General features: G+C 37.5%; 1 protein-coding gene across 2 annotated transcripts in view; it reads left to right on the plus strand.

Annotated features, from left to right (window-relative positions):
• ABCA9 (ATP binding cassette subfamily A member 9) overlaps positions 1-14,348 on the plus strand; it is a 63,337-nt gene that overhangs the window by 25,815 nt on the left and 23,174 nt on the right. Inside the window, exons 10-17 of one of the 2 annotated variants that reach the window (XM_027771143.1) lie at positions 1-92; positions 2,346-2,485; positions 3,479-3,598; positions 6,637-6,835; positions 9,117-9,283; positions 10,441-10,574; positions 10,724-10,858; positions 11,498-11,500. In XM_027771143.1, the coding sequence (XP_027626944.1) occupies positions 1-92; positions 2,346-2,485; positions 3,479-3,598; positions 6,637-6,835; positions 9,117-9,283; positions 10,441-10,574; positions 10,724-10,858; positions 11,498-11,500 (990 nt within the window). The remainder of the gene's footprint in view (positions 93-2,345; positions 2,486-3,478; positions 3,599-6,636; positions 6,836-9,116; positions 9,284-10,440; positions 10,575-10,723; positions 10,859-11,497; positions 11,501-14,348) is intronic. The other variant, XM_014587156.2, reaches the window with a different exon arrangement.

Genomic DNA, 14,348 nt, shown 5'->3' on the forward strand with positions numbered 1-14,348 from the left:
GATAGGAAGGTGTTCATATCCAATGGGAAGTTGAGGTGTGCAGGCTCTTCTCTGTTCCTGAAGAAGAAATGGGGCATTGGCTACCATTTGAGGTATAGTTCTTTATATTGGAGACATGTCGAAATAGGTTGGAAATGTTGGGGGTAGGTGATAACGGCTGCATGTCAAGGTAAGCTATGCAACCCCTCAATTCATTTCAAGAGAACAGTGTTTGAACTATGTCACAACTGCTCTCTGTTTTAGCTGGAATGTAGGATACATGAGATTACTGCTATCAAGAATATGAGGATAATTAATCAAGGTTTAAATCTAATTTTGGAGAGATATTTTCATAACCAGATTTCCTTTCCTTTTCTTTTTTTGTTTTAAATATTTTTTATTTCATTTTCTTTTATACATTCAATCACATTATTTAGCTTACAAAGTGAATATTTCAACATGTGAACATTTCTCCCTAGTCCAGTTGATAAAACTATAAAATATTTTCAATAGATAATATTTCTTTGTCCTAGTAATGCTTTGCCTTTCTATTTTTCTTCCAAGTGCCCTTCCTCAGAAACTACTCTTTCACACACACTCCATTGGGTATTTACATCCACTGTGTTTCTATATCCTTTAGTCAATCAGTTTCTGTCCTAGAGTGCGTACACTCGGTATATACTAAGTGGGGACATACAATGTCATTCCTTCATAGCCTGGCTTGCTTCATTCAGCAGTAACTCTTCCATATTCTTCCACTTTCTGTCAAAAGCCAGGGTCTTGTTCTTTTTTATGGCTGAATAGTATTCCATAGAGTATACGTGCCACAGTTTTTCAATACATTCATCTGTTTGTGGGCATTTGGGTTGGTTCCATGTCTTAGCAATTGTGAATAGTGCCACAATAAATATCCATGTGCAAGCACTTTTCTGATGAAGAATTATTCTGTCCTTTGGGTAGATACCAAGGAGTGGGACTGCAGGATCATATGGTAGTTCTATTTGTAGATTTTTGAGGAATCTCCAAATTGTTCTCCACAGTGACTGAACCAATTTACATTCCCACCATCAGTGTAAGAGAGTTCCCCTTTCACCACACCCCCGCCAGCACTTGTCTTTTTTTTTTTTTTTTTTTTTAAATCTTAGTCATTCTGACTGGGGTTAGGTGGCATCTCATTGTGGTTTTGATCTACATTTCCAGAGACAAAGAAAGAGAGAGAAGGAAAATGAGAAATCATTCTCCAGGGAGAATGACCACACTCCAATTCCTTTTTCTCCATTCTCCTCTGGGTATTTTGGGCATGCACAGTCATGTATGTGCTTGGTGTGTTTTTCAAGCTGCTGGGTCTGGAACTCAAACCATATGCTTAGCTATGTGGGATCCATCTGTCATACCACTGGCTGGCTCTACAAACCCATAATTTAATGAAGAACTTTATATATACTTATCAAAAGACAGACTACCTTTCATATGAATAAATGCTGGAGAAAAAAGGGAAAAATTAACTCTTGTATTAGGGGTTTACTTAGTGTATATTACAGGTACTTAATTTTTTTTTTTTTTTTTTTTTTTGCATAGGTTACATGCACTCACTGGAAAGAAACAGAGAGGGAAAGTGAGAAATCACCCCTCAGAGGGTATGGCCACACCACAGTCCCTTCTGATCCATTCTCATCTTGGGATTTTGGGGACGCACATACATGCACCTGGCATGTTTCTTGAGCCACCATGTATGGGACTTGAACTGCAGAGTTGGCCTTGTGGGATCCAATGTCTTAACCACCACACCACCTGCTGGCCTTATCCATACCTTTTAGTTGTGTCTTTAGGAGTTATTTCGATATCTGGATATTACTCCATTTCACAGATGAGAAAAATAATTCTCAGAGAGGTTAAACATCTTGCTTGCATACTGGAACATCTGTTAGTATAGCATTAAGACATGTTTTTAATGACTGCACCAAAATTACTTCCTTTTGTTTGATCATGTCCTAGGTTTTTCAGAATTCATATGTAATAGCAAAGGGAGAATTCAAGATTGAGTTTTAAATAGGACGAGATGAACTTGGGCATTCCCCTCCACCTTACCCCAGTCAGTGTCTGGCTACATATCTCTTTTCTCCAAACAACACTCCTTGAGTTACCTTACTTGACTCTAATCATCTCCTACACTAGTTCCTCCGTCATAATGTACAGATCAAACAGTTCAGACTTTATTAGTATTTTTACATCCTGCTTCTCCCAATAAATTAAACGGTTTTTGTTTCATAAATATTAATGAAATGCCAAGTGCATGCTGCATAGGAAATTAATTTTAGAGATAAGATTGACTAAAATAACTTGAACTTACTCTTTTGAAATGTTAGCTTGCATCTGAATGAAATGTGTGATCCAAAGAATATAACATCACTGGTTAAACAGCACATCCCTGATGCCAAATTAACAGCACAAAGTGAAGAAAAACTTGTCTATCTTTTGCCTTTGGAAAGGACAAACAAATTTCCAGGTAACAAAACATAGGGACCATATACTTCCCAAAGATTTGAGAACAGTGGTTACTAACAATAACAGTGGTTAAAATTGATGGTTGGTTGTAATGCTTGCTGAGAACATGGCATTGTGCATTAATCCTTCGGATAGTCCTGGCCCAATTACAAGGTCACCGGTAATTTAGTCCCTGATATTATCCTCATGTCACTTATGAGTAAAGCAAGGCACCTGGATGTTAAAGCTGCTTCACATCACATGTGCAATTGAGAAGTGCAGGTCAGTGTCAAGCTAGAATTAGTTTGGAGGAAATTTTGTTGCAGAAATGAATAAGAGCGCAAAGTCAGAGCAAAAAGAGGTCTGTGAAAACAGTGGCAGACTACTGAAGGAGAGTTAACAGAATCATACATGATATGAATATTGTTTTTTAAACACTGTACCATAATGCTATAATCTAAGTGAAAGTAATTAAGATTAACCTGTAGCTGCCAAACATTCTAAGAGTCACAATTTTGCTGTGAAATTTAATTATTTCTAAAAAATTCATGTTTTTTGCATTTGTTATTTTAGTTCCCTAAAAATAGTTTCTAAAATTAAAGTACAAAGCTCTCTTCTCTGGAAAATACACTTTCATTATCAGCTTGTAGAAATAAACACTCCCTATAATAAAACAGAATAAAACATTTGAGAATACATTCAATAAAGCAATTTGTTTGAAATACTTACGTAGTTGTTTAAGCATGGGAAAATAAATATATAGATTAAACTTTGATACTCAAGAAGACATGGAAACTAACACATTTCAGAAATAAGGGAACATGGCTCTAAAAGTGGGCATGTTTTGTCAATAAACTCAAATTAAAGGCCTCACAAAAAAAAAAAAGAAAGAAGGAAACATTATCTCACAGTGTTGTTTCTGGTGAGTACATTTGCCCTATCAACGATAGTTTTAAAATATGATTATTTTCAACTTATAAGTTATGTTCTTTCGATCATTTTGTCCTTACTTTAGAACTTTACAGGGACCTTGATAGATGTGCTAACCAAGGCATTGAGAATTACGGTGTTTCCATGACAACTTTGAATGAGGTGTTCCTGAAATTAGAAGGAAAGCCAACTATTGATGAATCAGGTAAAAAAGAAAGAACAAAAGAAAGAAGCTTGAATTTTATCTTTCTCTGTAATATTTTATCTTGAAAATATACTTCGAGTAATGAGATTATAAGATTTTGGAGATCAGCAGATGGTGTAATGGTTACGTCACTGGACTCCCACATAGTTAACTGTGGTTCGAGTCTTGGACCTGGCAGCTTACAATTCATGCTGTGTGCATGTGCACATGTGCCCGAAATCCCAGGGAGGAGAAAGGAGGAGAAGGGATTGTGATATGGCCATTTCCCCCAGGGGGTATGGGTGTGTGTGATTTCTTTCTTCTGTTTCTCTGTCTCTCTAGCGAGCATATGTGCCCTATAGCAAAAATCTTTCTCTAAAATTGTCTTTAATTTAAAAAAAAAAAAAAGATGACAAGATTTTGGGGTTTTTAAATTTTTATTTATTTATTTATTTATTTATTTGGAGAGGTTTTTGTTATAGGGCGCGTGTGCTCATCAGAAAGACAGAGAGAGACAGAGAGACAGAAAGTGAGAAATTACCCCCCAGGCAGGATGGCCACACTGCAATCCCTTCTCCTTCATTCTTCTCTCAGGATCTTGGGCATGCATGCACATGTGACCCGCATGAGTTTAAGTCACTGGGTCCGGGACTTGAATGATGGTTGACTACATGGGAGTCCAGCGATGTAGCCATTATGCCAGCGGCTGGTTCCAGAGATTACAAGATTTTGTTGGGACTGTGGTTCAGGCTGGTACTGGGAAAATTTAAAGCCAGTAGAATTGAATCTCTGTGGAATATAGTGATGTACAACATTACCTCCCTATAGAGCAGACAGAAATATGTACTGTAATATTACCTGAATATAGGTATCCTTATTCTCCTCCTTATCTTGTATCCTTATTTTCTGATTGTTTTTAATATAATTCCTTGTTTCTGGCTTACTATGATCTTATGGTACTCATTCTGTATTGTGCACTTTATTATTATTTAATTTTTTTTTAATTTATTTTTATCGCTGGAGGGCACATGTGCTCACTAGAAAGGAGAGAGAGAAAGAGAGAGAGAGAGAGAGAGAGAGAGAGAAAGCTTCCCCCAATAGGGAGTAGTCACCCACATTACCATCTCCTCTATTCCTCTATCCCGTTGTGCTCTTTGACATGCATGCACATGGGCACATTGCTTTCCAAGCTGCTACAGCCAGTATTCAAATTGTGATTGGCCTGTGGTATCCAGCTCCCTTACCCTCTAGGCCGTGAGGACAGCATGATTTATTTTTTTGAGGGACCAAGCAAATGTTTTTTTAATCCCAGTTTTCCTCTTAATTATTTAAAATTTTTTGTCTTTATTAATGATAGAGTTTGTGTTTGTGCACAAGTGAGAATGAGAGAGAAAAAGAAAGAAGTGCCTTTCATGGGTTCTGATTATGCCACAATCCCCTTTTTCCAGTTCTCCAATCCACTGGGTCATGGGAACAGCACACGTGCCTGGAATATTGCAGGAAGACCAGGCTGGGAATTTGAACCACAGTTGTGATATGTGATTTGGCTTCTCTTGAGCAGTACATTATCATTTGTCCATGAAGCCAGCCCTTGTATTCTTCTTTGAAGTTATAGATTTGATATTTTTTAGTGGTTATACCTAATTTTTATTGAGTTATTTATTCATTTAGAAAGATTTTTGCTATAATATGTGTGCACTCAACGGAGAGACAGAAAGCAAGTAATCACCTCCCAGGGGGCTAGCCATGCCGTGAACCTTTCTCCTCCATTTCCCTCTCCAGGATTTTGGGCATGTACGCACATGCACCCAGCATGAGTTTCAAGCTGCCAAGCCCCAATGGGACTCAAATCATGGTTGATCCTGGAAGTTCAGTGATGTAACCATTACACCATCTGCTGTTCCCCATTTAAAAATTTTTATTTATTTATTTAAAAAATGTTTTAGAAGTGTTTGCCTTAGGGCACATATGCTCACCAGAGAGACAGTAAGACAGACACAGGAGAGGGAAAGCGAGAAATCACCCTTCGGGGGAGATGGCTCTGCTGCAATCTTTTCACCTCCATTCTTCTCCTGGGACCTTGGGCATGTACACACACATGCCTGGTGTGATTTTTCATGCCAGTGGGTCCAAGACTCAAACCAGGGTCAGCCATGTGGGAGTCCAGTGATGCAACCACTACACCATCTGCTGGTATCTTTACTTAATCTTTAATGCATGTATTTTATTGATTTCTAAAATTTGAAGTTGATCATATTTTTTTCAGGCTTCTTTTCCAAAATGTAACTTTTATCTCATTTTAAACTATTATCTTAAAAAAATTGTCTCTATAATTTTTAAATTTTGTTCTTAGAGAGGACAACAGGGGCTTTTGTATGAATTAATTTTCCCATCTTGAGAAAGTACAAAGATAGTTTATGTCTTGTCAGGATCACATACACACACACACACACACACACACACACACACACACACACACATGCTCACACACACGTAATTGCTGTCGAGTGTGTGCACTTATCAGAAAAAGACAGAGATAGAGAGAAACAGAGACTGACAAGAACTCCTGCAGTGGGGTGTGGTCACACTGCAGTCCCTTCTCATCCATTCCTCCATCCTGGCAGGATTTGGGCATGCACACACATGTGCCTGCCATGTTTTTCAAGCCACCAGGACTGAGACTTGAATTGTGGTCAGCCATGTGGGACCCAGCTCCCTTAACTACTAGGCAACAGGGCTGACCTGGTCATAAATACATTTTTAATGAATTTCTTTCATTTATTTCCCTAGAGTAAATTAAGTCTTGTCAAGTTTGTAAAGCTATAGAGACCCTTTTTTTTATTTTTTCAGGAAGCACAAAATTTTTAAAAATTAAGTCAATAGTTTTTGCTTTTTTCCTATTTATCCAATGCTTACTTGAATAATGCCACAAATTAAATTACTTGCATCTTTGTCCAAGATAATAATCCTGATACCTTTGATTGAGGAGATAGTCATAAGAAAATGAAATAATGCACAATTAAAATGACATTTTATAAATTATTGACCTTATCTTTTAGATATTGGACTTTGGGGACAATTACAAAGTGATGGGGAAAAAGACATGGGAAGCCTTGCTGAGCTGGAACAAGTGTTGTCATCCTTTGAGGAAACAAGAACAATCGTCAGCGGCATGGCACTCTGGAGGCAGCAGCTCTGTGCTATAGCCAAAGTTCGCTTCTTAAAGTTAAAGAATGAAAGAAAAATCCTGTTGGTCATGTGAGTTTATGAGGCTTTCAGATTCGTTTGGTCTGTGTGCTCAAAATAAACAAGAGCACAAGGCAAAAAACAAAACAACCCTCAGATGAAATAAATATCAGCAACGGCATGTGGTCTTCTAAATTTTGAAATTTTTCATGTGGGTCTGTAATTAAGACAGAAAAAAGGTAGAATTCTTCTTTTAATTTCACACGTATTTTGTTTTTGCCAATGGGTTAAAGTGTTTTTTATTTTTTAATTTATTGCTAGAGAGCACATGTGCTCATACAAGTGAGACACAGAGACAGAGAGATAAAAAGAGAGAGAGAGAGAGAGGGAAAAAGTACCCTCCAATGGGATGTGGTCACTCTGCAATCCCTTCTTCTCCACTTCTCTACCCATTCAGTATTTTGGGAACATATTAATATGTGCTCAGTGTGTTTTCTGAGCAGCTGGGGGTGAGACTCGAACCACATTCAGCCATGTGGGATCCTGCTCCTTTAACCATTAGGGTATGAGAAGTCCTGAAGTGCTTCATATGCAGCTGGATGTTGGCACTTAGATCATATTTAAACATCCCATTTCCTCATTCTATAAGATACCAAAATCTCTGTCAGAATTCTCCACAGAAATGAAATCAATAGAATATACATGTACATAAATTAATAACTCAAGCAATTGTGGGGCTGACAAGTCTGAACCCATAGGGTAGACCAGCAATCCGGAAACTCAGGCAGAATTTCCATGTTACAGCCTTTAAGCAGTGCACCGATCTGCTTTAGCATCTCAGTCCTATCTGGAGCCCATTGTAAGGTTCCCATACATATCTATCACTTCAGCCCTGCACTGAGAACACTCATTTATCAGAAGTATTTGTGAGCATCTCTATGCAACACTTTCTTGTTAAATGTTTGTCACATTTATGACAATAATCAGACATGAAAGTCTGCCCTTGAGGAGGATTAGACATACACTAAATAAGTATATAACAGAATAGACAACCTTGTAAACTATGGCATTTAGTAGGAGAGAGACTATGTTAAAATAGGAGCATCAGAGAAAAAGGTCAGAGAGAATTTGAATTTGACGTGAGAAAATAGAATTTATTTAGCTAAGGAGAGAAAGGAAGATGGAAATTTGAGTAGAGGGGACTAGTACTGAATATGAGAATTCATGAGCAAACTGAAGAACTGTTAATTACAGTTAATTACAGCATACAATGCATGAAACAGTAAAAAATAATTTTAAGAACACACTACATACAGCTAAAGAGTTTGAACTTTATGAATAATAAGGAAATAGTAAGGTTTTATTGTTTTTCTTGACCAGATGATTGACATCGCTAGGACAGAATGCGAAAAAGCTTAGCTGGGCAATGGTGCAAAAATGTTTGGAAATAGGGAACACTGGAGAAAATAACAACAATATTGAAAACAGTAAGAAAAGTGATAGTAAAGGTCCAGCTTGAAAATGGAAGAAAGAGAAGAAAGTTTGGAAGCAAACAGTAATGATGAAAGGGTGGTTAATTAAGAATACTCAATCAGGGCCAGTAGGTGGCATGGTGGTTAAGGTGCTAGACTCCCACATGGTTGACTGTGGTTCCAGTCCCAGACCTGGTGGCTTGGGAATTATGCTGGGTGTATGTGCATGTGTGCCCAAAATCTGCAGAGGAGAATGGAGGAGCAGGGATTGCAGTGTGGCCAACCCTCCTGGGCAGGGAGGGTGGTGGTGATTTCTCATTTTCCCTCTTGCTATCTTTGTCTGTCTCTCTGGTGAACACACGTGCCCTATGTCAAAAACCAAAACAACAACAGAAATAACAGTCAATCATTGAAAAAAAAAATGTAATGAAAAGAAAGAAATGGAAAATGATGGCAGTTTGGAGCCAGGTGAACAAGAATGTGTTATAATTTACAGAAATTGTAAGATGATGAAATGTTCAGAATGTAGTAAGTATGAGTGTGGGTGATAAGGCAACCTGCAGTGGTCCAGAAAAGAGAAGAACTGCACGACTGAAACAAAACAAAGAACTAGATCTTGCAAAGAGAGATTCCAAAGTCCTAATCAAAAGACTTCATAAATCTGAATGAAATTATCAAAGTGCCCAATTTAGAGGGGCCATAAATAGCTACATAATAACCATCTTATTTTAGGAAAATGAAAAAGGAGGAAAAAAGCATGATCCAAATTTTTAGTTTGTGCTTATCATTTATTTCTGTTATCATATTTATTTTCTAGTCAAATTAAAAAACCCACTGACGTTACTATAGATTATTTTTCTTTTACATTTTCTTCCTCATAGGTTATTGGTTTATGGGATCAGCTTTTTACCTCAACTTTTGGAACATCTATTTCTTGAGTTATATCATAAATCTTCCTCTTGGGAATTATCTCCAAATACGTACTTCTTGTCACCAGGACAACCACCACAAGTTCCTCTGACCCACTTATTGGTCATCAATAAAACAGGTGAGCTTGGGGTTAAAATACAATTTGTTGGGACCAGCAGATGACGAAATGGTTACATTACTGGACTCCCACGTAGTCGACCATGGTTTATGTTCTAGTAGCTTAAACTCATGCTGGGAGTGTGTGTGTGCATGCCCAAGTCCCAAGAGGAGAATGGAGGAGAAAGGGTTGCAGTGTGTGGCCATTCCTCTGGGGGAGGGGGTGATTTCTCACTTTCTGTCTCGTTTCTCTCGAGCACATGTGCCTTATAGCAAAAAATTTCTCTCTCTAAAAAAAAAAGGCAATTTGTAAATATTTTTTCTTTGAAGGGTTCCCCAGAAAACATACAACATGAAGAAAAACAATAAATTCTGCATATTTTGGAACATAAGTTTCATCAGACTTATAAGACCAAACAGAAAATTAATTAAAACATGAAAAACACAGGATTAAAGAATTTGTTTTATAAATCATTTTGCAAGTTTATTTAAACCCTAATACTGTTGTGCAAAGTAACCAAAAGGAATTTAGTGAGGTAAATTATTGATTGGCTTTTGAGGTTTTTTCATATTATTTTCTTAAGACTATGCATTCTAGGGGCTAGAAGGTGGTGTAGTGGTTAAGGCACTGGACTCCCACATGGCTGACTATTGTTAAAATCCCAGACAAAGCAGCTTGAAATTCACACCAAGCACATGTGCTTGCATTCTCAAACTCCTGAGAGGAGAATGGAGGAGGAGGGATTGTAGCATGGCTATCCTCCCTGGGGAGTGATATCTCACTTTCTGTCTCTCTGTCTCTCTCTACGTCCCCAGCAAGCACAAGCACTCTATAGCAAAATCTCTCGCTCTAAAAAAAAAAAAAAAAAAAAGATGATCTATTTCTTGGCTCTGTAAAAACCTTCTAAATTCATAAGAAAATATGTTACCAGTGATTACTATTTTTATACTTCTAGAAATTGTTAAGTAAGTTCCTAGGCTTTCAGTTAAGTCACCTTATCACACCTATAATATCAGAATAGATTTTAGTACCATAATATTAATTCAGCCTTTTTAAAGAAATCCTTAGACAGCCATTATTTTGGATATGACTTGAGTAATCTCACTTTGGATTAAAAAAAAATATTACTTGACCACTTTTACATTTTTTTTCTTCCTTTGATCTTACCTCCCTGGTAGGGTCAAGCATTGATAATTTTATACATTCACTGAGGCAACAGAACATAGCTTTGGAAGTGGATGCCTTGGGAATTAGAAATGGCACAGATGAGCCATCGTACAATGGTGCAATCATTGTGGCAGGTGATGAAAAGGTGCGTTGGACTCTGGTTGCTGTATTTCATCAAACATGGACAATGGTGTACAATTTTATCAATAAGTTGAGTGACGTTCTAGCTTATTAATTCAATAAATTTTGTATTTGTTTTCTGAGGACTTAGAATCTGTATTTGCTACATTTTAGGATCACAGATATTCAGTAGCATGTAACACCAAGAGGTTAAATTGCTTTCCAGTCCTCATGGAGATCATTAGCAATGGGCTACTTGGAATTTTTAATTCTTCAGAACGCATTAAGACATACAGAAGCACATATCATGTAAGTATCATATTACCTCACATAAACTAAGCCATCAGAGGATTTCAAGAGAATCTTTGAAATACTGACAATAGAGTATTGATTTTTAGAAATCTATTCTTAAATATAAATCTATTTGTGAATAAATTTGTTATAGTTATATGTATTACTATATTTATGTGTGATATATATATGTGTGTGTATATCTATATCTATATTTATATCCATATATCTATATATCTATCTCTCTCTCTCTCTCTCTATATATATATATATATATCACTGTACTCACATACACACCCCCACATTATTTAGCAATGATTATGTAACATTATAATCATAGTCAAATGACTTAGGGTCAATGGATCAATTGTAAATACAATTAATTGAGAAAAAAAGTGTGACTTCTCGCCTAAATCTATCACCACTTGTAGCCCTAGGTAGTGGAACAAAGTTAAAATCACCAAAGTCTCAAAGGCTAGAGTTAGAGCCTTTTTAAACAATTTGACTTTCATAGTCTTTAGTTCACCAACCCACAAAAAATACAGATAAAAATGTTTATCATAAAATTTAAAAAATTTTTAATACATAGATGAGGCAATGTGAGCACCAGGCTGAATTGATCAAGTTGTTGTAACAATGAATGACGAGGCGCACAAGCAGAGAAAGACATAGGTGCCAGATAAAGTTAGCTTCTCATCGTTATTGCTGTTAGCATGTTTTTCCTTTGGAATGCATCAAAAGACATTTCCTTTAAAGAATGCAAGCTTTGACTAGATCAGAGAACTGGCTGAATTACTATAAAACTAGAAGGAGTTCTTGTTTAAGATGTAATTTTCAGGACTGGCAGGTGGTGTGATGGTTAAGGTGCTGGACACTCCCGCATGGTTGACCATGGTTTGAGTCTTGGATCTGGTGGTTTGCTTTCTCACTTTCTCTCTCTCTCTAGTCAAATTAAAAATAAATGAATAAATAAATTCGATTTAATTTAAAAATGATGTAATTTTCCAGGCCTGCTTAGATCCTTTGAGACAGAATATCCAGGGTGGGAAATGGGCTATACAAATCTAGGTTTACAAATCACCTCTTTCATCTTGCTATGTTGAATTTTTCCTTTACCCACTTTATGTGACACCTCAAACTTTACCCTCTTTAAATGACACCTCAAACATATTCCATACCTTCCTGGTTATTTTTCATTATTAACAATTATACCAGTGCAGTCTAAAAGTTCAATTTATTATCCATTTCAAACCTGGCAGGATCAAATTGTGGCCCAAGGGACATTGATAGCATGGGTGGCAATGGTGTGATTTGCTTTCTTTCATCATTGCCAAAGGGTCTTCTCACTAGAGAGAAAAAAATCATACAATGAGGGAAAAAGCATCCCCAAGGAAGTATGCTCACATTATGATCCCTTCTCCATTTCTCCATCTTGTCAGATTTGGGACATGTATGCACATGTGCCCTGCCTGTTTTTTTCAAGCTTCCAGGGCCATGCCTTGAATAGTGGTTGGCCATGTGAGATTTGGCTCTGTTAATCATTAGGCCATATGGTTGGTCCTGATTTGCTCTTTAATTCCCTTTTACAGTCTAACAACTTGGAGTAGAAAGGGGAAAGTGGCCCATCCTTGACACCTTCTCCTCTTTCTTTCCCTTTTTGAGTAAAAAATTGCTGGTGCCTGAGGCAGAAAGAAGGATGAAGAGATGGAGCTCTTCCTTGCAAATGATGCTCAGGAAACATCTTTCTGTCTCTTGCACCTGTTACTGGTAGCTTCTACTTCTGAAGTCTCCATAACAGAGGTTATCTGTGTGATTACTGTAGTGTAGTTTAGCTTGACCCCAGTCCCATTCATAGATGAGGACACACTTGAGGTTTTGGAACGGCTTCCTTAGACAACTACAGAGAAGCTTGCATCATCAGTTTTCTCCAGTCTTTCTTGTCCATTGTTTGACATGACCATCCTCCAGATAGCTCAGCAACTTCTGCCCAGTCTTAATCTCTGCACTTCTTCAGACAGAGCTAAGAGAACTTCTAAATACCCCTTGTATACCATCTGAAAGTTATAGATTTGGAATGTGATGAGGTTGTCCCATCTTCTCCAAAGCACATTATACAATCCCTTTTCCTCCATTCTCCTCTTGGAATTTTGGGCCTGCATGCGCATGTGCCTGGCATGATTTTTAAGCCACTGGTTCCAGGACTGGAACCACAATCAGCCATGTGGAAGTCTTGGGTCTGGGACTCGAACTGCAATAAACTCTGTGGAAGTCCAGCACCTTAACCACTACACCACCTGCTGGCCCTGACTTAAAAAAAAATTAAAGCCTTTATGTAGAATGTGTGCCAACCCCTTTTTTCTACAAGTCCCATCACTCTTACATTCTTTTTTTATCCTCCTCTTTTTCTGTGTTTATGCTATAGTGTGCATGTGCTTGCTGGAGAGAAACAGGAGAGAGAGAGAGAAAGAGAGAGAGAGAAATTGAAACATTATTTCTCACAGGGGATGGCCATGCTGCAATCCCTATTCCTCTCAGAATTTTGGGCACAGAGAGAGAGAAAGAGAGAGAGAGAAATTGAAACATTATTTCTCACAGGGGATGGCCATGCTGCAATCCCTATTCCTCTCAGAATTTTGGGCACTGACATACATGTGCCCAGTGTGATTTTCAAGCCACTGGGTCCGGGACTCGAAGTGCAGAGTCTGCCATGTGGAATCTCCTTGCCTTAACCTTCATACCATCTTCTGGTCCACTCTTAGATATTCTTAACATCTACCTACTCATTAATTTATATCTGCCAGGTCTCTGAAGACATTTGAATTTACTACTTCTGTGTTATGCTGAATGGCTCTTCAGAAATGTTGAAATGAATTGACGGGGCACCATCTCTGAGTAGCAGCACTCTCCCTCCACAGGCTAGAATCGCTATTGTCTATTAAAACATTAGTCTGATGCATATACGCAATGGTGTATGTCATAATGATAAAGTTAGCAGAAGTTTCATACCTATCTCACAAGTTCTTTAGCCTGGCACTTCAGCAAATTCCTATCACTTGACTGAGCTCGCTTCATAAGTAAGTCAGCATTCCTGTTCAAAACATCTACATTGCTACATGTGGGATTGAAAGTGAATGTGATTATAGGCATTTATGGGACAAAGAAGTGGGTTATTATCTGTTGAAGATAACTTTATAGTATCGTTGATTGGACTGATGAGAAATGTACACATGTTGGAATATTCACTTTGCAAGCTAAATAACGTGATTGAATGTGTAAAAGAAATTGAAATAAAAAATAATAAAAAATAAATAAAAAATTAACGGAATTTAAAAGGAAGTATTTAAAAGTGAAAGAACAAAAAAGAAAATGAATATGAGTAAGAAGTTGTGAAGAGGACCTTAGGAAGTGCCTCCAGAGGTTAGCCCAGTTCATTTGAGTGACTCAGTTGAGAAAGTACAAATAGACCAGAGATCGAATTGCTGTCAACTCACCATTTCTGCATGATTTC

This window comes from Tupaia chinensis, unplaced genomic scaffold (genome assembly GCF_000334495.1).
Source record: "Tupaia chinensis unplaced genomic scaffold, TupChi_1.0 Scaffold000187_1, whole genome shotgun sequence".
In the NCBI taxonomy this organism is placed as follows: domain Eukaryota; kingdom Metazoa; phylum Chordata; class Mammalia; order Scandentia; family Tupaiidae; genus Tupaia; species Tupaia belangeri.